Genomic DNA, 25425 nt, shown 5'->3' with positions numbered 1-25425 from the left:
ACACTAAACAGCAATATCTACACACAGTCACCAGATCTGCACAAATATATCAGGAAATCTTCAGGATTAGCATGTTTTAAACAGGTCCCAAATTACTTAATTATTTATAAGGTCAAATGAAATTAAACCTTGTGGAATTAAACATTCTTGCAGGATATAAAAAGTATGTATCTAAAAGCCTCCTCCATGGAAGTTTCATGCTATACCTCTAACTACCATATTCCATTGCTCAGATCTCTTCAGCATCCTGTATAACATTTTTAAGGCAGACAAGCGAACTTGAAAGCCATTCTGGATTCTGGCAGCAACACTTGGAATTTACTTCATTTTAATTTATTTAGATTTACACAAAAAGAACCCTGGCAGTATGTCAGCCAGACCTAACCCATATCAGACTGCTGGAAAGCAAGAGAAAAGGCAGCCAGTCCAGCTTGCTCAGAGCACAATCCCACCAGGTCCAGCATCCTGTATCACTTTTATATCAGCCTGATAAAGGACATGTACATCATAGAAGCCCAACAATCCCAGGACCAAACTGGGAAGCTGATAATCTTTCAGGAAAACCCTGGCAGCTCCCCCCTCTGCAGCCCAGCTCAAGGCAAGGTCCCAAGGGCAGTGCAGGGCCACTGCACCATAGTCATTTGCAATTCTGTCCTGCTGCACTGGAACACAGGACAATCCCACTCACAATGGAATCTGGGCCCAGTAATTTCTGCTGCTTTTGCTCTGCAAGATCTGCTAGTGTGGAGCTTTCCTGTGGACAGATACCAGTTCAAATTCACCAGCTGGTTGGGCATGAGCTGAGAGAGAGCCAAGCCTAAAGCTTGTTGTTGGCCTGCCCTCCAGTGCTGGGACACGCTTAAACCCATTTGTACTGCCCTGGAATCTGCAGTGGGCTCTGTAAACAAACAAACATTGTGTTTCCACAAAACCACTGAATTGCTGTCTACTCCTCTAATCAGAGTGTTTTGAATGCTGACGTTCCTTGACAGTATCGGGAAATGCCATCAGAGACCTAATAAAAAGAGAGATCTCTGCTGAGGCAGCTTTGATAGAATGGATGTTTCCTACTACTGACTTCAAAGGAAAGAAAGTGAGCCCAGTATTATTGTTGTTCTTTTAAAGCACTCCTTTGGCATCAGTGCATGACACCCTCCACTCCAAAAGCTGAAAACACTTTCCAGACTTCCACAACATTCCCTCGAGTCAGGCATGGAAACTCATTGTTTAGGTGAAGTAACTCACAAGTGGATAAGCTGCTGCATGCAGACCCATTTTCCCCACAGATGCAGGGCTGTCCCTGAGACTCCTCTGTATCTGTAGCCCTGTAGAGATCTCATTTCCCACTCTGCATTGCTGGACACACGCTCCCCATGGACTGCAGACTCGCCATCTACTGAGAACAGAGATGCCACGCTGGTTTCCTCAGAAACAGAAGCAATAATACTAATCTGCTCCACAGGCATTCTCCTGTATTCCCAATAACCAGGTCGCTGCCCATGAAGTGTTACAGATGCAGCCAAGCCTTCTGATGAAAGCTCTCACACACTCACATCATGTCAAACCAACTGCGTCAGAGACGTGCAGCGAAAAATTAACAGGAAGTTCAGCCAGAGCGCAATCTTTTGTGCAATCTGTACAAAAATCTGTTTCACCAGTAAATTACAAATTGTTAGTTTGTGTGAAATGGTGATTGGAACACAAGATCTGCCCTGGAATGCTGGAATTGCCTAAAGACGCCCTGAGGCAAGTTACTTATCTTCTCTGTCTCAATTTCCCCATGTTTAATGCAGTACCTATGGTGTCTCAGCCTTAGGGATTCAAAAGAACTGACTACAAACAGCACAGGTGCTGAATTTCACTGTGTACAATACAGCACCCAAATCATTCCATTCAGATTCCTCCCAAACTGAGTATGTTGAATATATACATGAAAAAAGATTCTGCTTCAAAGTCTTGACTCTCTAGGCAAACACAGAGACAGGTCTAGAACACACAGGAGACATTTGTTTCTTTGAAATACAAAAACTAAAGATATTAACCATAAATATTATCCCTGTCCAGCTCCTTTCATGGATGTTACATACATTATGATAGCAAATTTCTAAGAACACTAATTACACCTGTAGAAATTACATGAAGATAAATCATTTACCTTGATCCTGTCTGGGGAGGCCCCTGAGCACACATGAATGCAGTGATGGGAACATATTTTCTACTCATTATAAAGCCACAAGGGTACAAGAGGGTAAACTAATAAGCCAAGTACAGATTTGTCCAAATCAAACAATTCTAGACAAGTAAATGAGCAGCTCTGTTTTTACATTTTCAAGTAGAGGCTTAAACCAAGGATGCAATATCTGGAGATCAGCATGCTTCTACTCACCAAAGTATTCGAAGAACTGAAAGGCAGCAAAAGATGCAGCTATGAGAAACTTTTTCTCTTCCTTTTTTAAAAATAAAAACCATTTAAGCTTGCTAATTTTTGCTGTCTCAGACAATCAAAATTCCAATTGTCTGGGACATCAAATCTAAAAAAGCATGAAATTAATCTTCAGAAGTTAAAGTCTTAAAGGCATTGCATCATTATTTTTGTTGGATATATTTTTGATTATAATGCAGATGAACCCCAAATTTAATAAAACTAAAATAACATGAATTAAGTATGAAACATAACAGGATATTGCAAAGAGATTAGGTAGTTTCCTTTAGACTACTTGCAGAGCCCAAGGAAAAACCAAACTGAAGGACACAATGACGAGAAGGCACCACTTAATTAGAATATTTAACAGAATATGAAAACAGAATACTCATAGTACCAGCTCTGGCAATGGAACACAGTGAGCAGAATATGGGCCCAAAACATCAGCAGTGCTCCACAGCAGATCCTGTTTTGCCTGTCGCCTGTCTGTAGTAAAGAAAGAAGCAGGCTCGCTAAATTCAAACCAGCTGCAACAATGAGAGTGTTACAGTTGGACTGAAGGAAGCTTACCTCATGAAAGTATTGTGGAAACTGCTGTTGGAAAGATAATAAAAGGATTAACTGCAGTTTTAGTGAACCATTTACTTTTCAATCAAAATGTCTCATGTATTTCCTGTTCTCAAGTAGCTTGAATTCCAAAATTCCTTTGTCTATTACAGTACATAGTAGCAAAGCCTGTCATAAGAAATTAATAATTTTACATGGAAAAGTACTTTTATGTATGAGGGCGGGGTGCTGTTCACTGTTAGCTTCTCCTGAACAGTTCAATACCTAGTCAGGCAGTAATGTCACAGGCAAGAGAGAAATCAAGGGCTTAAAAAGAAAGTACAATGGGTAATTGTGAACAGCAAAAGAAAATCTCCACTACAAATACAAGATACACAAAGATACTCTATCAGACCGACACCAAAAACAAAACAAAATCTCAGACTTCTATAGACAGAGAATGAATTGCCTTCTTAATTTGCAGCACAATTATTGCCACACCAAAAGAAAAGCCATCATTTAAAATGATGTGACATCACTGCACAACACAACAGTGCACACCAACCCCTGTTTCACATGGAATGGAATTCACTGGGCAAATAATCCCCACTTGATATTAATAACTTCAAGGAGCTGTGCTGCAGCTTTGGATCCTGCCTCTGCTAGATCAAGCTCTTTTCAGAGTAGAAAAACTAAATTTGCAAAGAAGAGATGGTTTCTGTGTATTCTCTTGGATCCACTTCCCTCCCTGCAGAATTCCATACTGCAAGGTTTAACACACAATACCTCTGCTGACAGTGGATGGCTCTTCCTGTGGGAAGAGAAGAGTTAACTCCAAGTTGAGCAATATGGAGCTCCCAGTCCTGATTGGGCTGTTCCATGTATGGGAACAACTACAATATCTGCTCCAGTAAAAGAGATCTTTTCTATGCTTACATGCCAAGGCCATATAACTATGACATAAAGGCTGTCTGCAATATCAGATGCAGAGGTCTTTCCAACCTATTCATAAAACCTTGATGTGTTATCAAAAGCTGGCACTTTACTGCAGATGAAATTAATTGAAAGTAGGACATTTTTAGCATTTACTAAGATATTTCAGCATTTCTCTGGTTTACCAAGTTTTCTGTAGGAATGGGAATGTAACATTAGAAATCTGCCATACAATACCTTTTAAATATGCATTTTTCAGGAAAACAGACAAGTTCCCTTCTCCACAGAGTCTACTGATCTTTCAGTACCACAGGAAACTAATCAGGGCTTCATGTTCTCAGTATGCTTTCAATTTACTTACCTACGCTTTTGTTTGGAAAGAAGCAAACTTGCATTATCCTTTGATAATTGATAAATAAAAGAGATCTATTCAGGGGAAGTTAAACTCAGTTGTACATCTAGAAAATGTCATTGAGCTACTTCTGGAATAGAACCAGTTCTTGCTTTCAAAGCAAAAAGAAACACATAAGTCTTAGAGTGTTTCCATTTTATCTTGGACAATTTGATGGTATTCTCTAAGTATGTGCACTGTTTCCAGTATTATCTGAGGGAAAACCCACTAAACTGTGCAGACATTAAGATAATGTTTTTCATTTATCCAATGGAAGTAAAAAGATAATCAGGGCAATCAGAGAAAACTTCTCTCTGCAACACATTTTGAATACTCCTGTTTTCTTCCTTTTCTCTTTCATAACCATAGCAGGCCTGAAAGTTTTTTCTACATTCTTTCCTATTCCTCCATACAAAGCTACAGCTTACCATGGAAAAGTCTGTCATCATCTAACATCCTTACAAGCATTTTCCATTGCATCATGCTCTGATCAAAACAATAAAATAGACATATAGCTGAAAATTCTGCCTATCAGGAACCCCAACCTGCTGCCATAACCATGCCCTTTGTCTGCACTTTTTTGTGCGTGTGCATGCGTGCACACGCATGTGGGTGTTACAAGTGAGACTTTCCAAATTTCATGGCCCAATTTGGAAGCTTATGTCAAACTTGTTTTGCTTCATCTGTTTCAGTCAGGGTCTTGTATCATTGTTGTTTCAAACATGTGGAAAGCTTAATGGAAGTCATTAACTTTTATTTTAGTTTGGCCATATTGTCATCATGGTGGGCAGATGCAGAGATGGTGTTATTCCCAAGATCCTCTTTTTGGAACACTGCTGTTGTTTACATCTTCTTGATCAGAAGAGAACAATGGTTTTTACTTATTTTTAAAGCTCTGTTTCGCAAATTAAAAAAGCCCTAACAACCTTTGAAAATGTAATTAAATATAGTCTTTTTAGTCTTTTAACTGTTTAAAATCCTTTAACAAGTTTCTTTCTTTTGTCTAAACTACATTTGAAGCTTTTGCACTTACAACTCTATGGGTTATTGTTCAACTGCAGGAATGAGAAGAATTTCATTAGATGTGTTTTATGTTTCTTGATTAAAAATGTCACCCGAGGCTCAGTGACTTTGTTTTACGTTAAGTGACGGCTGCGTGCTTTGATCATCACTTTATTAGTGGTTTAATGAATATTAAAAAAACAAAGCACTGTATTAAAAGTTAAGCTCTCATATAAGGAAACCGAATCCCTTTTCCAAGAACTACAGTATTTCTTACTCAATCATTTCCTTCTAGATTAAGGTTTTCTCCAATTCCCCTTTAGCCTGCTACAGACTAAATTACAGGAAAGCACAACAATTATACTGGAATAAGATCGAAGAGAGAGCAAGAAAGAGAGAAGAGCAGTTATGTTTCTATTCAAACAAATATAATCCAGACTTACCATGCACTTGTTTGGTTTTTCTCCAGAGTGAACCCTCATATGAATCAGCAGTTTGTAACGAGCATTGAAGGGTTTATAGCGGCGGACACAGCCTGCCCAGAAGCAAGTGAAGTCCTCTCCTTTCCTCTGGTCAATGTGAGTCTTTTCTATGTGTCTGACCAGTTCGTCTTGTTGGTCATAAGTGGCACTGCAGTCAATCCACTGACACACCTGCTTGCCACTGCTGAGGTCCTGCTCATCGGCGTCGCTGGGCTGCAGGGACTTGGGAGACAGGGAGGTGCTGAGGTGAGGCAGCGTCCCTGGGGTCTGGCCGAGCTGCTGGTGGAGGTGGTAAGGGGGAGGCAGCCCCTGGTGATGGCGAAAAAGATCAGCAGTGGAGGAATAATCATCAGCCGGTTCTTGTTTTAAGAAACTCACCTTCTGGGTGCCGTGCGAGGAGTTCTGGTGAGGAAGGCTCGTGCCATTCATCATAAGGCTGAGGCTGCCATTCTCCTCGACTTGCTGCATTTGTATCTGCTCACAGTCACCTCTGTCACATTCAGTGGAAAGAGGTACAAGACATGCTGGAGGGGAGGGAATACTGCAAGGGTTTCCAGGCTGAGAGCAAGACTGGGGCTGAGAGGATTTTTGAGCACTGTGATGACTGATCTCCACAGGATGAGAGGAAATGCCAGCTGAGTTAGCTCGCAGTCCATTCACGCAGGTGACCAGTGACGTCTGCGACGTGCGGATGATCGCTGTAATATCGATTCCTTCGGCTGAAGACGGCACAACAGAGATGCATCTCTTCTTCAGGTTGCTTGTTTGTAGCCTGGCCGAGTGCTGAGGGGTGCCAAGTGACAAAGGACCCAGGGAGGAGCTGTGTTCATTATTAAACAAGTAGGATGAAAGTGAATTTGTAAAGCTATTATTCATTAGGTCTAGTTCAGGATGCAGACTACTGGAGGCTCTCAGCTCCATCCCCTCTGTAATCCTCCTATGTGTGGAAGCCTCAGACAGAACCTTATAATCACTGGGGCATTCTTGTTTAATGTGCTGAGCCGGGTGACTTCCATTCAGGCATGGAGCAGCAGAATCTACTGAGTCTTGAAACCTGGGTGACCTGCAATACAGTTTTCATTAAGCATCACTAACCACCACAGGGTTTATGATTTTTGTACAAGACACAACACTCGTTAAGCCCTGCAGAATGGAAGCACTTGCTCTCTGCTGATGTTGCCTGTCTAATGAAGCAATTACACCAAAAAAATCTGCAATGCTTCCTCTCCAACCTGTGCAAAGACAGAATCACTTTACACAGGATTAATTTGACACACTGGGTTACATATGGAACAGAGAATCTTCACTGCTACAGGCAGCTCATCAATCACGATTGAGACTTTCAATGCATAATAGATTGGGCAAAACAATAGCTGAGAATGAAGTTTGAGAACTTTGGGCATTTCTGAATTATTAAAATATTGTCATTTTCCTCAGAGCACACTGGGGAAATGCCTTGGCATTCTTGTTGACACAAAAAAGGCTAGCTGAGCTTTGCTTACATGTTAGAGACATGCTTTCCTTTGCTAAATTAAAAAAGGAGCCATATCACTGAAGAAAAAAGGAATACAGCAAAAGAACTGCTTGCTTTCAACCAGCACTCCAGAATCAATGAGAGATCCGCTGAGCATTTACTTCCACAAAATAAAAAATTTACAGCCAGTAAATTTAAAATGGCAGCCTATGTACTCCCATCTCCATTTTTCATAATAAAGAGTGCATGGGACTGTAAATCACAGTTCTGTTTTGCAGAAGTGATTTTTCATTATTTTTCATGTGTGTTGAATCCATTCATTGAGGAAGCAGAACCTTGAGGAACTCCACAAAAGACTTTTCAGAAAAGCACTGCATTAAGAAACATTTCCTCCTAACATTTTCTTCCAAGCAGTTAGCAACTGGTTTATGGCTTAAAATAAAACATTTTATCTTAGCTATAAACATTTACTGTGGATGATCCAACTGTGTGCTTTTTCTTAGGAGCAGAGGGTGTTCCTTACATATCCCTAAAGCATGGGAGGGTTTAACCTATGGCTTCATCGTGCCAGACCAAGGAGAGGAAACAGTACAACTGTGTGCAGGAAAGCTGTACCTGAGCTAATAAACCCTCCAGAGAAGTGCCCCGTGGCTCTTAAGCTGACACGTTCCACTTAAATGAATTTTATGCTTTTATGATGCTAGCACCACAAAAGCTGAAGAAAACCCAGCCATTTGGCAGCTTGTGTGTGACAGCACAGCTAAGACAGGTCTGACACTTTTTAAAGCATGAAATACATGTACTTAAAAGTATTTTGGACATTTATACACTAAACCATGAACCTGCTGAATAAATTGCATTTATTTTACACTTTAGATTGTTTTATCACTATTATTTACATTAATCCATCACTAATATTAAGATGGGAAACTAGGATAACTTCTAAAACTTCATTGTTAATAGCTCTCCAAAGAACAAAAAGGGATGGAAAAAAAAAACAACAATCAAAAGCTTCAAAAATACTTCCTTCCCATGAAATTAAGGTTGTCAAAAACTGGTACCTGTCCGAGGCACAAAACTGGGAACACTGCATTCACTACTGACAGGTTTCTAAGCTCCAACAGGGCTTAATGTAAAAAAAACCCTTTAAAATCATGAGAGATGTTAAATTCTCCACCATTCACTGATACAGAACAATCAGATAATTTGTTTTCCACCAGAAAGTTTAAAACAGTACATTAAAAAATTTTAGAGGTTTCCATAAACCATTGTTCATAATTTCTCCCTTTAGGTTTGCACAGTTGGTCTCTGGATAAACGTAAAGCACCTGTTTCTGCAGATGGCAATTTTATATTTTAAAAAAACCAAACCAAACAGCATTCATACATTATTTTTTAACATTTACAGAACCATATGTCTGTAAAATATGTGGCATAAGTATACTTTTATTGCATATGTTTGGGAAACCCTGCTCTGTTTGCTCAGTGAAAGATTGGTGTTTTAAACTCATTCTGAGAAAGGCTTTACAGCATGCCATGCCAGGCACAGCATTTCCTATTACTTGGCTTCTGCTGTACAAAAACTCTTCTAAATAATTCAGTTTGTATCACAGTTTAGTGCTCCCAAAGCCTCAGGCTAAAGTAAACTCAACACATTTCCTACATCATATAAAGCTAACCCAAGCCTTACATTTCAGCCTGTGATAATTGGTGTTGTATTATTAAGCTTTATGTAAAGCTCCCATCTTGCCTGAAATCCATGGGAGAAGTTTGGTTTTTGATTAAGCTGGAGTCAGTGCAGGATGGACACAAACATCCCTGTCCTGAGAAATACTAGGTTTCCAAAATCCTCAGGAACAGTGACCTTTCCAGCAGAGGATCTTACTCAGAGTCAAGAAAGTTCTGAACCACAAGGCAAGCTGGAATGCCTTACTTCAAAAGTAAATGAGATGAGGGCACTAAAGTCATTCTTCCCATTGCCACAGATGAGTCTTATCCATTCTCTGCCTACAAAATGATAAGCACAGGCTGCTCGTGCAGATCAGAACCAAGTCCTCTCCAGGATCTGCAGTTTTCTCTGTAGCACTGTATATTTACATACATTATACATCCCATGTTAGTTAACTCTGCTGTGAGAAATTTGACATTTCTTCAATTTCCTGATGTTTGAGTGTTGGGGTACCCAATGTCAACGTGCATTAATACAAAGTTCCTGTATTCCTCGCAGAATTTTGCCATCACTATTCTAGGGAAAGCCCTGCTCATTTCTCCCTGTCCTGAGGGGAGAAGGGGCACAGAAACAAAACCAATGCAGGAGTGACACAAGGTGTCTGGCAGCCAGCTTGCAGGAGGGCCCCCTGTATACCCATTGACTCTTTGCCCCCCAGTATCTTTCTCTTATAGCCACGGAGAAGATTCCAGGCCTGGTACCCACAGGCTGTGCTGGCTGTAAGGATTTCACAATCTCTGGACAAATATAGATATAAATGCATATGAAATAAACAGGTAAGATGAGAGGGACTAAGGAGAGCAGGGCAGTGCAAGGAACACCATGGACACACGGATCAGCATGAGCAGCTCTGCAGGGGCTTCCAGATAAGCAATCCTGGAAAGACAGGTGGGGTCAGCAGAAGAATATACCCACAAACCTCCCTTCAGAGGGAGCATCCATGCACCAGGGATGGACAGTCTGAGGGAAGAGAACTGCCTCTTAAGCTCATGAAAGCTGAGTGTAAAGCCTTTGAAGAGTAACAGCAGCCTCTCAGAGGATACTGAGGCAGTGTTTCCTGAGACTCCCTTACGTGGTAATTGGAGCCAGAGCACGAGGCCAGTAGCACCATGCCAGAAGCGCTGCAGTTCCCAACTGCCCTCAGAGGAAAAGATGACTGTATCTGAAATCTCCGGATTATTTACAAAACATACATGCCTTCAACTGCCACTGGAAATGTGCACCCGGTGATAACTGACAGTTTTAAGGAGCTGGAGGGGATTGTTGTGCTGCACATCCAGGGACCCTGTGCAACACTATCCCAGTGCTCTGATGCCTTCCCTGGGCTTTACACGCGGAGCACTGAGCGCAGTGTGGGCGGGTTTGCCGGAGCTGATAATGGATTATTTGACAAAAGGCCAACATTAGCTGTGTGCTGCCTCCAGTTGTGGTGAGGAAGGTATTGGGACTTTTCCAGTGCCACACACATTGCATTCACAGATAGAATGTAGCAGCAATTATGCTGCACAGCTTAAAAGTTATTAACTGAGTGGGGGAAAGGGGCCAGGAAGAAGAGGGATCATGATTCTTGGACTAAGGCAGTAATCCCTAGAATACAGTTTCCAAGGGAAAACAATTTCAGGGAGAAGCTGAAGGAGATAACAACTTTCAGTGCATTGAAGCGAAAAAAGGAAAAAGACAATCAAAACCCCAAACCCTAAAATAAGATTTTTGATTGCTAGGGGAAGTGCTCCCTGGTTTGTTTGGCTTTTCTTTGGATGTTCCATAACCTAGAAATGCAAAGTGGTTCAAAGTTCTGCCCAGAGATATTGCTTGAACCCTATGTCTCCCTTTATTTCTGTGCTGATCATTAGAGCTGCCCAGAACAAGCAAAGAGAGTTCGCCCTGATGTCCATGTGCTCCAATATCTGACGATTGCAGCCCTATTTCTCTCATCCATTTTCTGATGAAAGCTGAGATCTGGGGAGGCACAGAGCACCCCTGGCTCCCACTGACTTCACTCCTCTCCTGGGCATCACTCCCAGCTCAGTCACTTCTGAGTCACTCATTCTCCTGTTTTCAGTTCTTCAGGGAAGGACCTTGTTTCCTCTTACTTGCTTATCAAGAACCTTCAGCATCACACACAACACAAAAAGAAAAGGTCTGAAATGCTCTCCATCTTCTCTCAAATGCCAAGGCTTTGGCTCTGTGCCATGTGTCTCATGAAAAGCACTGTGATACAAGGAGACACTGTGTCTGTGAGGACCACAGAGCTGAGCTGGGCACTGGCTCCATCTTGCAAATCCCATGCACACAAATGTTAGCCCGGTGGACATACAAGCAGAGCATGACCAGTGGGATACCAAACAACCTGTAGTGTCCTTCAGGATATTCTCCAAACATTTCCAAACTGAGAGGCAGCAGAGTCTCAAGGCTTTAGACATGCCACAAAGCAGAGGGAGGGAATCAGGCCTATCACCTGCTACTTTCTCATGTTATGCAGTCAACAATCCTTTATGTTGTTCTGGGAATTCTCTTCCAAATGGAGGCTGGAAGGGGTTCATATTTCTGAGGATGGGTACTGTGATGCCAGGTAAGAAGGTATCTGTCATTTCCTCATTATAAAATTTACAAAAAGGTTCAAAAAGATCTAAGCAGAGTATTCTCTTCCTCCTTTTGTTTGCTCCTGCCCTAATTATCTTTGTTTCATAAATTGTCTTCACTGACAGAATGAAAAAAAAAAAGTTTGATAACTGCCAGTCCCACACTGAGCCATAAAGAAACCAGGAGGGAGCAGATTTACATCCAGCTGCAGAGGCATCTACAAATCCATGTGGCAATAGTGGATTATTTTGTTGTGGCATGGATATTATTTATCCTTTTCAAACAAACAAGCAAACAAACATGAAAACAAGCCTTTCCACTTGCTCGCCACATTACCGTGCCTCTTTCTCCTGAAAACACAGATGTTCTTAACCCACCAGTAAATTGAAAAGGGGAAACAAGGCATGAATATGTATAATAAAATCAGGAACAGTAGGATTTTCAAGACCAAGCTGTAGGCCATATTTCCCCTTGCTGTGACTATGGAAATTTCAGAGCCTGATAAGTCCATCAACAGAGTGCCAAGTATTCCAAGTACCTAAGATAAAGGCTGCAGCTTTATTGAGGCTTCTCTTTTCTACAGCTCTTCAAAAAGGTCAAGATTATTCCTATTATATACACTGCCAAAAAGCAGCATAATTAAAATAGATGGATAGATTTTAATTTGTAGCAGGTTTCTATTCACAATGGATGTCTGTTTAGGGTACTTGTTTAAAATCTGGTAATGTTAAATTTGTAACAACAACAAAAAATAATGGAGTTCTGTGTTTTCATATAATTAATTTATAGCAAATGTTTAAATAGAGATTCTGTTCATAGCATATCCAACTACAGTGTATATATCAAAACCAGAGACCAAATTTTCACATTATGGCCTTAAAAGCAAAAACCAAGGATGCGGCTGTATGGGAACTCTGCAAATACTTCATTAAGGGAAATGCTGTAGAAATAGAAGTGGCACTGGCTTCCTGTAAGTTTGACGGTGGCATGCCAAATCACCGTGTGGGGGACACCGGGTTGGGTGCAAGTATCATCCCTGCCTCCCAGGCAGTAATTTGGTGGCACCGTGGCGTTGGGGTGGAGCCAAGGGCACGAGGTGGTGAAGGCTGGAGCGGTACCTGAGATCCGAGTGCGCCAAGTTGAGCTGGCCCACGTGCAGCAGCCTCTCCCGGGACAGCGCGTGCTCTCGCACCAGGGAGCTCCCCGTGTGCAGGAACAGACCCTGCCTGCACACAGGCACCGAGCTGCTCGTCATCTCCATGTCCATCATGTTCTTCTTCTCAGAGATCAAATTGCAGTGACTGTAGCCACCGTTCACTGTCAAAAAAATAAGCAAAAAAAAAAAAAGACAAGGTTTTGACTAAGAACTCTCTCCACTGACAACTTTGTAAACTCATTTTGGATTGGTCTGCAAAATTCTCATATTTACAAGAAGGCAGTGGAAATGAAAGGTTTCACAAGGAAACAAAAATTAATTGCCAAGGAATTTGGATCTGGGTTATTTCTCACTGTACAGAAATGAAGCATCTTCTGGCCCACACAGTCAGTTGTATTCGGTGGGTTTGGACTGAGGTGTTTAAGATCACTTTGGATGCCTTTCAGCTTATAGTGGGTCTTTCTGACTATCAGCTCTGCCCTACTTGTAACCATGACATAAATTATCACTATGTCCTCTGGAGTCTACAGCTCCATCAGGCTTTATTCCATTCCTATTCTGGCTTTATCACATCATAATTTAACTCACTTCAGGGTCAATACATACCTTAGCAGGACTTCTGACTGTTAACTGGGTAGATGAATCACATTTTAAGGGTATCTAAATAGACTGTTGAACACTGTGAATAGGTTTTTAAAGGCCAAACCACCAAGAGAAGACGGTAAATCAATCATATTACAATACCCAATTCACAGTTCCTCTCTTTCCAACAGCAGAATTACCTGGAATACAGTCAAGATGTATCTTCCCTCCAAAATACTGCAGATACTTTTTTAAGTGTTTAAGATTTATACTGGACTTGTAATAAAACACTCTCTTTCATTCCCCAAATGACACAAGTCTGAAATTCATTAGGGCTTTCTAAATATGTACTTTAGCAATTTTATCATATTATCAAAACACAGAAACTTGAAGCTTCCACCAAAGCTCAGCAATACCAAGTGTAGCACACACTGATACCTGTTTGTGTGAAGACAGAGATTTCCTAGAATAACATGAACACTATCCCTGTGCTGTCAAAAATAATTATCTTCTCTTGTAGCTGTCAAATCAAAGAACACATTTGCTCCCTGCAAAGGAACAGAACACTTATGCTAAATCCATGAAATTCTGTGTTTCAGCCAATCCATTTGCCTTCACAAAGTACCTTACAGATTAATTAGTAAGAGCTAAAAATTTCTTGCACAACAGTGCCCTGAGTGCAGTTGCACTTGCACCAAAGCCTCTGAAATGTGCTGGCCACATGTGAGCAGGAACAACGATGGACAAGGAACAACACCAGCAGCTCACGGGCTTTTTCCCCCAAAGCAACTAAAAAAAGAACTGTGAGATTATCTCCAAACACAGACAACCCAAGTGTTCAAGTGTCCAAGCACATGTGAAAGCGAATTCATTACCTCTGAAAAAAAGGGAAAAAATCCACTTTACACCACTTTAACTGAGAACAGAATCTGGCCCTTTGACAACTGGCTGTTCTATACAATATTAATATCACTGGCTGGCACACATAAGATTTAAGCACTTTCCTTGTCTGGAACCAGATCTCTTCTTTCACTGGTATCGAGGGGCCTTTAACCTACATTCTGTAACTTACCAGTAACAGATGAAAAGAGCACACACTCCCTTGCCTTCGACCAGAGGGTTCACCCTGCTTGCACTATACCATAGCCATTCCATAAATCCATATAAAAAACTAATCCTAATTTACAGAGAGTAAATCTAATAAAAGCAGAATGGTTTCCAGAAGGATCTCATGGAAGTGGAATCCATCAAGGTAACTTTTGTCTTTTTGTGTCCTGCAGTTTTGATTTATATCTTCACATTAAAGTGTTCACAAGGGAACGGAAAGACTTGATACAGTAGTGTGCAAAGGCTGCAATCAGGCAATTCCTTCCATATGAGTAATCAAGTTAGTTCAATTTTGGATATCTTGCTTCTTTCATTTTGGGTAACTGACTTTGGGGGAATTTTTTCTTGATTTATGCCAGATTAAGTCACGTGACAATTGCTCCCATGGACTGTGATGAGGCTACACACCTTGGGAAGGACAGCTCACACTGGTCAGGACCTGTAGGGTCAGCCCTACATTTCTTGTTAGGGGTAAATTCTCCAAGAACAAAACAGAACATTTCCTTACACAAAGCCAAACCTGTCTGTCCAACAATGAGATCAACATTTAAAACACCCCTACTAAAGGGCAATAAGTCTTTTTCTTCCCTAGGGAACACCTTGTTTACCATTCAGGAAGGCTTCACCCTTACTGACAAAATTAGCTATTAAGGCTAAGAAGATAAGAGCAAGAAAACTTACCAAAAGGGTGATTATTCAACAATAAACGCATGCTGCAGTGCTTTGGAGCTTACCTAATTAAGACCAATGAACAAATAACTGAAAGATGTCTAATTGAAATGACTCACATTCGAAATAGAGACAGATTTGAAATATTTGCCTAACATACTAGATATCCCCAGAGACTTGTGGGTTTTGCGGCAAAGACCAAACTAGGTCATTTGCCTTTTTTTTTTTCTTACTGCTTATTCTCTTTAATTACTTCTTGTTAAAAAAAAAAAAAAAAAAAAAAAAAGCTGCCATTCTTGGTTTTGTTTGGATGTGATGTCCGAAATGTACCACGACAACACTGAGAAATGGAACGCCGTTACTGGCAGCTGGATGAGTCACGTGAGACGAGTGAAAGACCAAACAGTACCAGATTTGCTCAAACAAGTGAAAATCATCCACGATGGAAGAGGCCACCACATCCCTCCACTGAGAGGAAATTATTAACTCAAAAGCTGCCAACACAGCAAAGCCATGGTGCCATACCCACACCCAGCAGATCATTCCATGTGCTGAGTCCTGAATAATCCACAGCCCTGAATGTTTGGCGTGGCTGCCACACCCCCTACACAGCCAGTAATTTAAGGCCATGCAGAGAGATGCAGAGCACTGTGCTGCTCACTGAAAGCTCTAATGAACAAACTGAGTGCTTCAAAACACAGAATCTTCAAAGTGATTCATGAAATAGGCCATTTTTGACATTTTCAACAATAACAACAAAATCAACACTTTGCTGAAGTTTTTTATGCTTGTCATGCCATTCTCTATGGTGAATGGGAGGAATTGTCTTAATCCTATGACCCCAAGCCTTAGGGGCAGAAAAGTAGCTAAGGAAAAGAAAGCAAAGGATGGGAAGTAGATACTAGAGTTGTTCTTACACCCCTTACAAGGCAGGCCCAACTGTGTGACTGTGGAGACCGATTTTCTATGCCTTGTGGAAAAAACATGGCTTCTCCTTTGTTTCAATGAACCGCTATGAGCAGGGATATGAGTTTGGGGTCTATATTTTTCTATTATGGACACAAGAGAAGGAAAAACATTTTAGAAGTAGTTGGAGTGATTAGCCACAGATGCCATTACAGCCTTAGCAGACTTCACCCAAGTGTTTTCAGGTCTTTCAGTATTTATCCAGGTATTTTCAGTTAGATCTTAGAACAAGACATCCTAAACAAGGACTTCCAGATCCAAAAAGCAGGAATGCTTAGATTTTTTCTTGGCCAGTTGCTTCACAGTCATTTGCACCACCTCATACACAACAAGCCTCTAGACATTTGGGCTCTTCACTCCGTCACAGGGGAAAGTTTTGCACTCTGAGTCTCTTGTTGTTGCTTGCCTTCCCTGAGGACTGAAATGGTTAACAGTAGCAGCACTAAATGTGCTGCACTCAAGAGTTCCTATGTCAAAGAGGAACAAAGCAGCCCACACCACACCCCAGGTTCACTCTGGCTCTCTGTATCAGTTACAACCTGTTCACATTTTAAAGTCTGTTTCATACAGCTGATGGAGACATGGCTTCATTTACTTATAATGCTTGTACACTACCTTAATAAAAACACAGTGAGAGCCAAAACATTCTTTATCACCGAGCAGACCATACAATACAGTTAGAGTCAAGTGAAGACCAAAATTGTCCTACATTGGTGTTTCAAAACAGGGGTAGCAGATCCTCTGCCTATTTCCAAATAGATATAGATGACAACAATCTATAAAAGATTAGGATTAAAACCAATAGCACTGAATAAGATTAGAATAAAAAATAAAGGTCTCTTTCCTCCAAGTTTTTATGAACCATGCAATAAAAGCCTACAACAGAAATACTTATTTCTTTGCTTTCACATTGATGTATGAGTGAAGACAGAAGGGCTAAGGAAACCCTTGTAAACTAAAACAACCCAGATAGAGAAATAATTTGTCGAGTATCAATCTTGAAAACTCATGGAAGACAAATACAAGCCATGTGTGTCTTTCTAGTAAATTCTGGACCCTAAGTGTTGGCCACATCCATATTTGTTATTTCATGTTCAATTTATTTTTAAAACTAGTTATTTGGATTGCATTATATTTCTGTTCTGGGGAATTTATTTTTGCAGACTGCACACAGCATTTCAGGAGAGTGAATGTGTATGGTCGGCACTACTGAATAAAGCAGCATGGTTAATTTTATCTCAGTCCAGCTTAACACAATTTGAAAACAGTTCAGTCATTTATAGATCTGTAACCTTTTCACTTTCAAGCATGTGAATAGATTTGGCTCCCATATTCTACTTTATCATGGTATTTTAAAGGCAGCAAAGAACACATAATAATCTACTACATCTTTCATTGCTAAACCAGCTGCAATATTACAAAGTTTAGATTTCTATCTGAGACCTGCACAACACTTTTTCAACTTAGCAAGTACAGCCAAGATTCAGGAAAACACATGCCATGAGCTTTAGTTCCAGTGACTTCACAGCCTTAGCTGATATTCTCAGTTAGACTCTACATGTGTAGGGACAGAACTGTTTTATCCAATAGTGAATAGATTCTCAAAAAAATAGAGAAATACACTGTCTACTATCCAAAGAAGTCTTTCCCTACAAGCAGGTTTGAAACTCAACATTCTTGGCTTCTATTTGGATCTCAGACCTTTAAATTATACACCCAAACAGAGGTAAGAGCAGACTGAAAATGACCACTGGCCTCTTTTGTAACAATTAGGACAAAACCTTTCATAACTGGATGAAACACAGGTCTTGTCATTACATTCATTGTTACAGAGTCTCTTCAGCTTGGAATCACCCTTTTCCTGTTGCCAGGCAATTTGAAAAATATTGTTCTCAGCACATCTGGCCTTTTTTGTGGTCAGATATCTTTCCTCACTACTTGGATTTTAGTAACGGGGGGAAACAACATTAAAAAAGTAAATGTTTTAGGAAAAAATTAAGCTCAACAAACATCATTTTAATTAAAAGGAAATCCCCAAACCCTCCTAATGGGCATTTGGAGAATATAAGCTCAATGTAATGAAATTTGATGTGCTATTTTTTTTTAAGAAGACCATGTTTGGAATAGGTTTAATTCTCAGTATTTCTGATAGGTAGGATATCCACAACCCCCAAATAAATGCCATTGTGCTTTTGGTGTAAGCTTTAAGACAACCATACACTGTTTAGGGTTGACAACTCTCACTGTTTAGTGAGAGTATGTATACTCTCACTTTACCTTGGCCCTCTTGGTTTGTTTTTTTTGCTGCACTAAAAGGACACACCAGGGTTTTCACAGCACCCTATCATTAGACAGAGCCTGTAGGCTGAAAGAAATCCAGCAACTCTTTCAAGACAGAAGTTCACACATTCCGAGATAAGGTACTTGAGTTGCTCCCCTTGTAAAAATGCTTTCATAATTGATTACTTGATTCCATTGGGAATCAGGATCTTTCCATGCATGCAGAGAATAAGAAAATCTATTCCTTTTCTTCTGTCCTCTAAGTCATTTAACTCCCTAAAAGCCAGAGCATGCCTGCTATGAACTGCATGTGCGTTATTACTTTCCCATTTACTTACTAAGCCCTGAACTTTTAAACTCCCAGATCTCCATTCCCCTATATTTTACTTAGCCCATTTAGTCTCTCTTTTCCATGGAAGTCCTAGCCAGCAGACCATGTAAAGACTCCACAGGGGTATAGGCTCTCCCAAACATTTGAAACACAAGGATGTGCAGGGAATGAAAGCTGGGGTTTTGCCATATGGCACCTTGCATATGTCTTATATAAACATACTCCAAGAAGGAATTTCATGTCTGCCTGGCTCAGCAGTACACTGAATACATTAGAAAGGAAAAAAAAACCAACACAACAAAAAATATTTCCATCAAGATGTTGGGCTCAATTTTTTAGGAGCCCGAAGTGTCACTAAGAGCTACAAAGACAGAATCACTGTAGATCACCTGGGGTTACACAGAAAAATAAACTTTGAGAAATGGTGGAAACTGGTAACTAGAAAGCATTTTGTTCTTTTCGATGCAAGCTGGGTGGAGGAAAAGGTCTGGTGGGATGTGGATGCACATTTAGTCTTGTGGGTGTAATTCTGATACGTACATTTGGAAACCAATCTACTCACAGGCAAAAGAGACAGAAAATCAGTCACAATAGGAATCAAAATGCACTGGAGTCTGCACTGGAGTCTACAAAGAACTTGCCATGTTGCTATGTGACAGGAATGCTCCGACACGTACAGGGAATACAATGGAGAGGAGTCAGTAAACCTGCTCATCACTGCCAGCTATGGGTTGGCTCCCATTTGCTGGTCCTCCCAGAAGTGAGAATTAAGCTCTTTTCCTGTGAGATGCTTCAAGAGTCTCTCCTTTCCATTGCTGTCTTTGCTTCAAGCTCACTTGTTGCAAGAGCTTCCACACATTGTTTTCTGGTTCTTTATGTATCAGGGATGAAAAGCTACAGCCAAAATGCATTTGGTTGCTGCAGATTACACATTCTCCTAAAACACTTGCTCTTACAAAAAAGGAGACATTCTCACACACAGCCTCCATTGAGACTCACTGCAGACCTCTCACACTTAACAAGTAACCCACATCCCCTGGAAACATCTTTGTACTCTTACATAGAATATTATTTTACAATGAAAACTCAAATTGCTACTACATAAGAGGCAAACGTTCCACCTCCACCATCTCCTTGATCACTTAACACTTGATACCTAATACAGTAATGGCCTCTTTGCAGCTTACAATTAATACTGCCAGAAAAAAAATTCAAGACAAACAAACAGTTTCCACAACATATGCTGAAAAGAGAAACAGCCTACCCCTGCTACTTTTCATTTGCTGTTTTCATTGTTTGACATTTCTTTCTGCCAGGATTTTGGCATTATTTCATGGCTTGATTTGAAATATATTTAACATCAAGTGATTTGCAATGTCGTTTTCTATTTTACCAGAACTATGCTTGGGACTAATTCTACTCAAATTGAATTTACCCTTCTGCACTCAGTGCCAATGAATGGGCCTCTTGCAGACTCTCCTCTGACTGCAGTTTTAGGGCTGCAGACATATGCAGTGCCTGTTAAACACACAACTTAATGTATCACCAGTAAGCACAGTCTGCTGAAGGACAGTGTCAAACATATGAGTTCTTGGTGCAATAAATATCTATATGCCATGTAAAACAGAAAAAAACCTCTACTCTGTGACTTAAATGTAACTAAGGTGTCTATCCAAAGATAGTTCAGGTATCTATCCAAAATGGGGCAGCTTCAGACAACAGCTGGGAGGGCTGAACATCCTAATTGTATCTATCTCTTCCAAATGTCAGATTCTGGGGGTAACCAAGGCACCCCCACCAGCACCTGCTCTGCTGTGGGGTTTTTTAGCAGTCTGTGGAACAGGGTAAGAACAAGGCTATTGTGGAAGCTGCTGTGAAAAGGTGAAGGCACAGAGAAGAAGAAAAGCAGAGATATGAAGATGAAGAAAAAATTAAAGAGTAAACAGAATGCTGTAAAAAAGGAAAACATTCTCACTGAAGGGTGCTGTCTTATATGAACACTGAGTAAACAACGAGAAGTTTAGCTCCTGCTAGAAGGCCTCTGTGAATCTTCCAGTGATGACAGTGGGCAGTTGCTATGGATTAGGAGGTATGTGGAGTACTCTCTGTTTTTATTTAGCAATGCTGCCTTCCATAAACGGGGTCTGCACTTTCCACACAAGCCCTGTGAACGAGGTATCTCAGGGATTACATGAAGCTGGATATGCCAGTAAAGAAACAGATACAGAACAATCACTGTAGCCACGAGAACCCCTTTGCCCTGACAAACACATTATGCAATCATGAAAAACATGGCTGAAAGAGACTTCAGAACATGATTTACTCTGTCCTGTATCCCTACAGCATAATCCAGCCTCACAAACTTAAGGGGGTGTTTGACCAATCTATTTCACAGGCTCCAGCAATTCCCCAGCATTTCCAGCAAACTATTCAGTCATTTCACTTGACTTAGGAATTCTTTTCTTTATGTCTAACTTAAAAGCCCCTTAGCACAACTTAGTCTGTTACATCTTGTCCTGTCCAAACTGGACACGGAGAGGAGTCTGTTCTCTTGCCCTCCATAGCAACCTTTTATGTTTTTGCAGGCTGTCTCCACTCAGTCTTCTCTCGCCAGTGTTACACAGCTCTCATTATTCAAGTTTTTTCTCATAAATCATGTTTTCCAGAGCTCTGATCTCTTCCCTCTGTCTCTCTTCTGAACTGTCTCCAGCAGTCCTTTTTCTGCACTTTATACACCTTTTTTCTCCACACTTTTCACTATCAGATCCTGTTCTTTGCAGCTGGTAGCAGATAAGAGACTTCTTTCCCTGAGAGCCAGCAGCACAATGGCTGGCAGATCCAGCAGTTAAATCTTATCTGGATTAATCTATCTTTTTTCTTGGGTAAAACAGAGAATAATGAGATTAATGAACCTTTGGCATGATCCAGTTTCACCATTGGTTTTTACTGTTGCGTCAAACTGCCCTCTGAAAAATGCCTTGAAAGCCCAGAATGGAGCTTAGCAAATGCACACACATGCAGAGGTAAAGGTTGCTTCCATCAAGGTCCCCTCATACCAAAACACAACTTTGCAGCATAAAACACTAAAAAATCCTCTCAGGAACGTGCACATAATTGCACAACGTCCAGACTCTGGTGTTAGAGAAGTCTCAAAACTCTAATTAGGGCTGACTCTTCAGATCTACAGCGCTTTTTCTGCTGACCATCCCTGCCATCAAGAATATGTGAAAGGCATGAAGTCATTCTAGCATGCTGATCCAACCCATCCCATGGAACTGAGAGTAATTCATTAATCATATTGTTTCTGAGCCCAGTTCTGTTCCTGTCTGGTTGTCAGTCAGGAGCCTCTGCCACAGGCAGTGAAATGAACAGCACTACAAAACTAGTAAAAGCAAGATCAGAGTTAGGAAGTCTTCCAGAACTGCGTTTCCAAAGATGCACACAGAATTCTGACATCTGCATTTTAATAGCAGTGCTCAATTAGAGATACAAGGAGTGCAGCCAGGAACTCAGTAAATATCATTGACTAACCAGAGTGAGAGGAGAGCCATGGACAGAACAAACTTCTACTCAGACTAGATTTGAGGGTCACGGAGGAAGTTCAGCTTGTTACAAGTCTGGGCAAACACTCCATTCCTTTCCTTTCCTCTTTACCATCACCTTAGCACACTGCTAACCTTGATCACCTGCATTTTTATGTGACTTTGGTGCTGGGAAAAAAAAGCCAATTAAGAGCAATGGAGATGAAAATGTTCACTGCACACGAAGTGTGGCCAAAAGGTGTGTGAGGTTCTCTAAATGTCAGGACCAAATGTTTATAAGAACTATTTCTAAGTGGGAAACAGACCTCGAGGGTGAAGTGACAGAGTTTGTGAATATCAAGCATAGCACTGGAATAGAGTGAAACTTCCAAAGACCACACAGTTTACAGGCTGAGCCCAGAAACACTGCCACTGTGCCCGGTGCATTGTATTTCCTCTGGGATATCTCCATCTAGTTTAACCACACACTGTTGGATCTTGAGTGCATCTTTTAACAAGACATCAAATCTCATAGTGGAATCTTTAAATGATGGAGAATTGCTTCAGTAGCAGTTTGTTCCATGGCTCTCAGCATGAATTTTAAATAGCTTCAGCTTGTTTGACTTCAGTTCAGACACTGGGTCTCACATTATGACTTTGTGTGCTAGCTGAAAACACTTGACATACCTCATACTCTCTCCCTCTGCAGATAACTTCAACCTCGGTTCCTACCTTCAGTGATTAACTGCCTGCTTTCTTCATTTTCTCACACTACAGTATATTCTCCAGATCATGAATAGTTTGTGTGAAACTTCTCCTTAACACAGCCAGTTTTTCCAAGGAACCTTGTTAAATTGTCAACACTAGAACAGCACAGCACTAGAATCAATAACATAAGACAGCGGCATTGTTTTGCTACTTCTGCTTAATATGTGCCTAAACACAACTTTACTAATTGTAATGGTCTTTAACGGGTCTTTTAGAAGATCTTTAAGAGGTCCTTTAAGACTCTCGGCGTTTTCAGGGAGGGAGAAGGATGGTTATTCGGGTTTTGTGTGTGCGTGACTTCAATGCAAGTGTCTGCTAAGAAACAGAATAAAGTCACCAAATTATACTACTGTGCCTCCGAAGTTAATGACCCAGAATGAGTTCTGCTGTCGATGGGCCTAACTCAATAGGCACCACTGAAAACAATGGAGTCCCCTAGTGTGTGACCAAAAAAGAAATAACAACTTTTTAAGGAATGTAGCAACTGCAGAAGCTCAGTAACCACTTATGAAACTGGGGGGTGGGGGGGAAACAGCTATTTGAATTTTTTGTTTACAGGCAAAAAGAGCTCCAGCAATAGATTCAGTGAGTGTGAGGTTTCTGTTATTTTAATTAAGCCTTTCTTAAGTTTGCCTTGTTTGGTTTAGCACTAGTTTTACAGAATAGATCTAAACCCTATGGCTAGGTTGCAAAAAAAAAAGCAAGAGAGGGAGTAACTAAAGCCATTTAAAAAATAAAGGAGCTGGAAGCTGAATGTGTGTGTCATCTGAGCCCCATGCTAAGCCATGGCCTTTTACAGCTAAAATGATTGCTGACTGAACAGACTACAGCTCACAAAAATCCCTACTTACCTGGCAGAAATCCATGTGATCCTGAGCACGCTGACTAAGAAATTAGCTGAGATTAGGCGGGAGGAATGCAACCTCTGGAAGTTCCCAAAAAGAGAAAACCAAGAATTTTTTCCTTCTCGTTGTCAGCAAGTCAGCAAGAGGGAAGGCATGAGAAGAGCAGAAGAGCACAGCTCCAAAATCACTCCTTGTGATACAACAAAAGCAAGTCTCATGCATTATTTGCCCTGCAAATCATCAGCAGTAGCTTTCCAGTAAGCAAAGCAAGGAAAGAAGACATGAGCAGCAGCCAAGCTGGGGCTCCTCACAGCATGCTGCAGGGATCTCTCAGCTGGTGGGACTAGCTCCCCAGGCCTGGTGCTGCAGGGGGATCCAAGCCTGTCTCCAGTGGCTGTGTCAGCCTGGGCCAGGCTGGCACAACTGCTCCCAGAGTGGTTCACACGCCAGCCCAGGTCAGGCACTGCACTGCCAGCCACAGGCACTTTCACAGGGGAGGTGCTTAGAAAGCACAAAGCTCTACTGAACCAGCTCACGTGCTGCAGAAACCAGTCTCACACAAGCAAGAGTGGCTTCCCAAAGCTCAAGCCTACATGCCCTGTACGTCAGTGCATTTCCCTCTTCTCAGTCAGTGTAGAAAAGCAAAGTATCCTGTTTCTGTGAAACTGAACCCCAGCCATGTGTATACAGCTAATGACTGGTTACACCACCCATAATGAAGAGTCACGTTTTGCTAACTGCATAGAAAATAAACAATCTAAAAAAGAAAACAATTACTGGCTTTGGTGGGGATCTCCCTTGACCTTCCTTCTGGACTCAGACCCTCGATGACTGCTATGCACTACAGTCACATGTAGCACCTGCTTCAGGTTTGCTTTCCCTTTAAAGCCGTCGCTATTTCTCCACTCTCTGTTGCAGAACATCCATCCAGCAGAGGCCAGAGCACTGGAATTACTGTGATCTGCTCAGGATATTCCATGGCCTCTCTACTCTCATCTGACTGAAGTGCAGTCACATGGAAGGACTGATGCCCAGCTTTTGCTTCTGAGGCACAGGCAGGGCTTGTCCAAAGCACACAGAAATGCCATGGCAGAGGTGTCAGGGAACCTTGTGCCCTCCAGCCCCTCAGCACCAGAGAGGGGACAATTCTTTGTACATTCAGTGAGAACTTTCTACTCCATATTCTGATATTTATTCATTAATATTGTCAAAGCACAAAAGATTATAATGCCATTGCAGTTTACTCTGCACAGGAATGACCAAAAATGTGGCTCCTGCCTCAGGAAGTTCTCAGCCTAAGAGACTGACAGATGCAGGCAGCAGAGCACAAGGGAATGGTGAGGCAGTGCCACTCAGCAATGGCTTTGGCACAACTGTAGCCAAAGGTATCTCCATCTTTTGTCTGCATCATGGGCCAAACACAGCACATCCAACCTCTCCAAGTGCAGGAGACAAGGGTGGGCTCAGGCCTGGCAGTGAGGACCAGCAGCTAATGGTTGGCAGGACAGAAAGTAGCAAAGGGACCTCGAGAAGAGGCAGGGAGAGATCACCACACACACACACACACACACACACACACACACACACACACACACACACACAGCCCATGGTCTGCCCCTGCAACAGGGAACCGCTCACA

General features: G+C 41.4%; 1 protein-coding gene across 1 annotated transcript in view; it reads right to left on the bottom strand.

Annotated features, from left to right (window-relative positions):
* GLIS1 (GLIS family zinc finger 1) overlaps nt 1-25425 on the bottom strand; it is a 179606-nt gene that overhangs the window by 84232 nt on the left and 69949 nt on the right. The window contains exons 2-3 of the mRNA XM_066555751.1: nt 12680-12878; nt 5738-6839 (exon numbers count right to left, since the gene is read on the bottom strand). Of these exons, the coding sequence (XP_066411848.1) occupies nt 5738-6839; nt 12680-12878 (1301 nt within the window). The remainder of the gene's footprint in view (nt 1-5737; nt 6840-12679; nt 12879-25425) is intronic.

Source organism: Molothrus aeneus, chromosome 9 (genome assembly GCF_037042795.1).
Source record: "Molothrus aeneus isolate 106 chromosome 9, BPBGC_Maene_1.0, whole genome shotgun sequence".
Taxonomy (NCBI): Eukaryota; Metazoa; Chordata; class Aves; order Passeriformes; family Icteridae; genus Molothrus; species Molothrus aeneus.
This window is presented reverse-complemented; position numbering and strand designations above follow the sequence as displayed.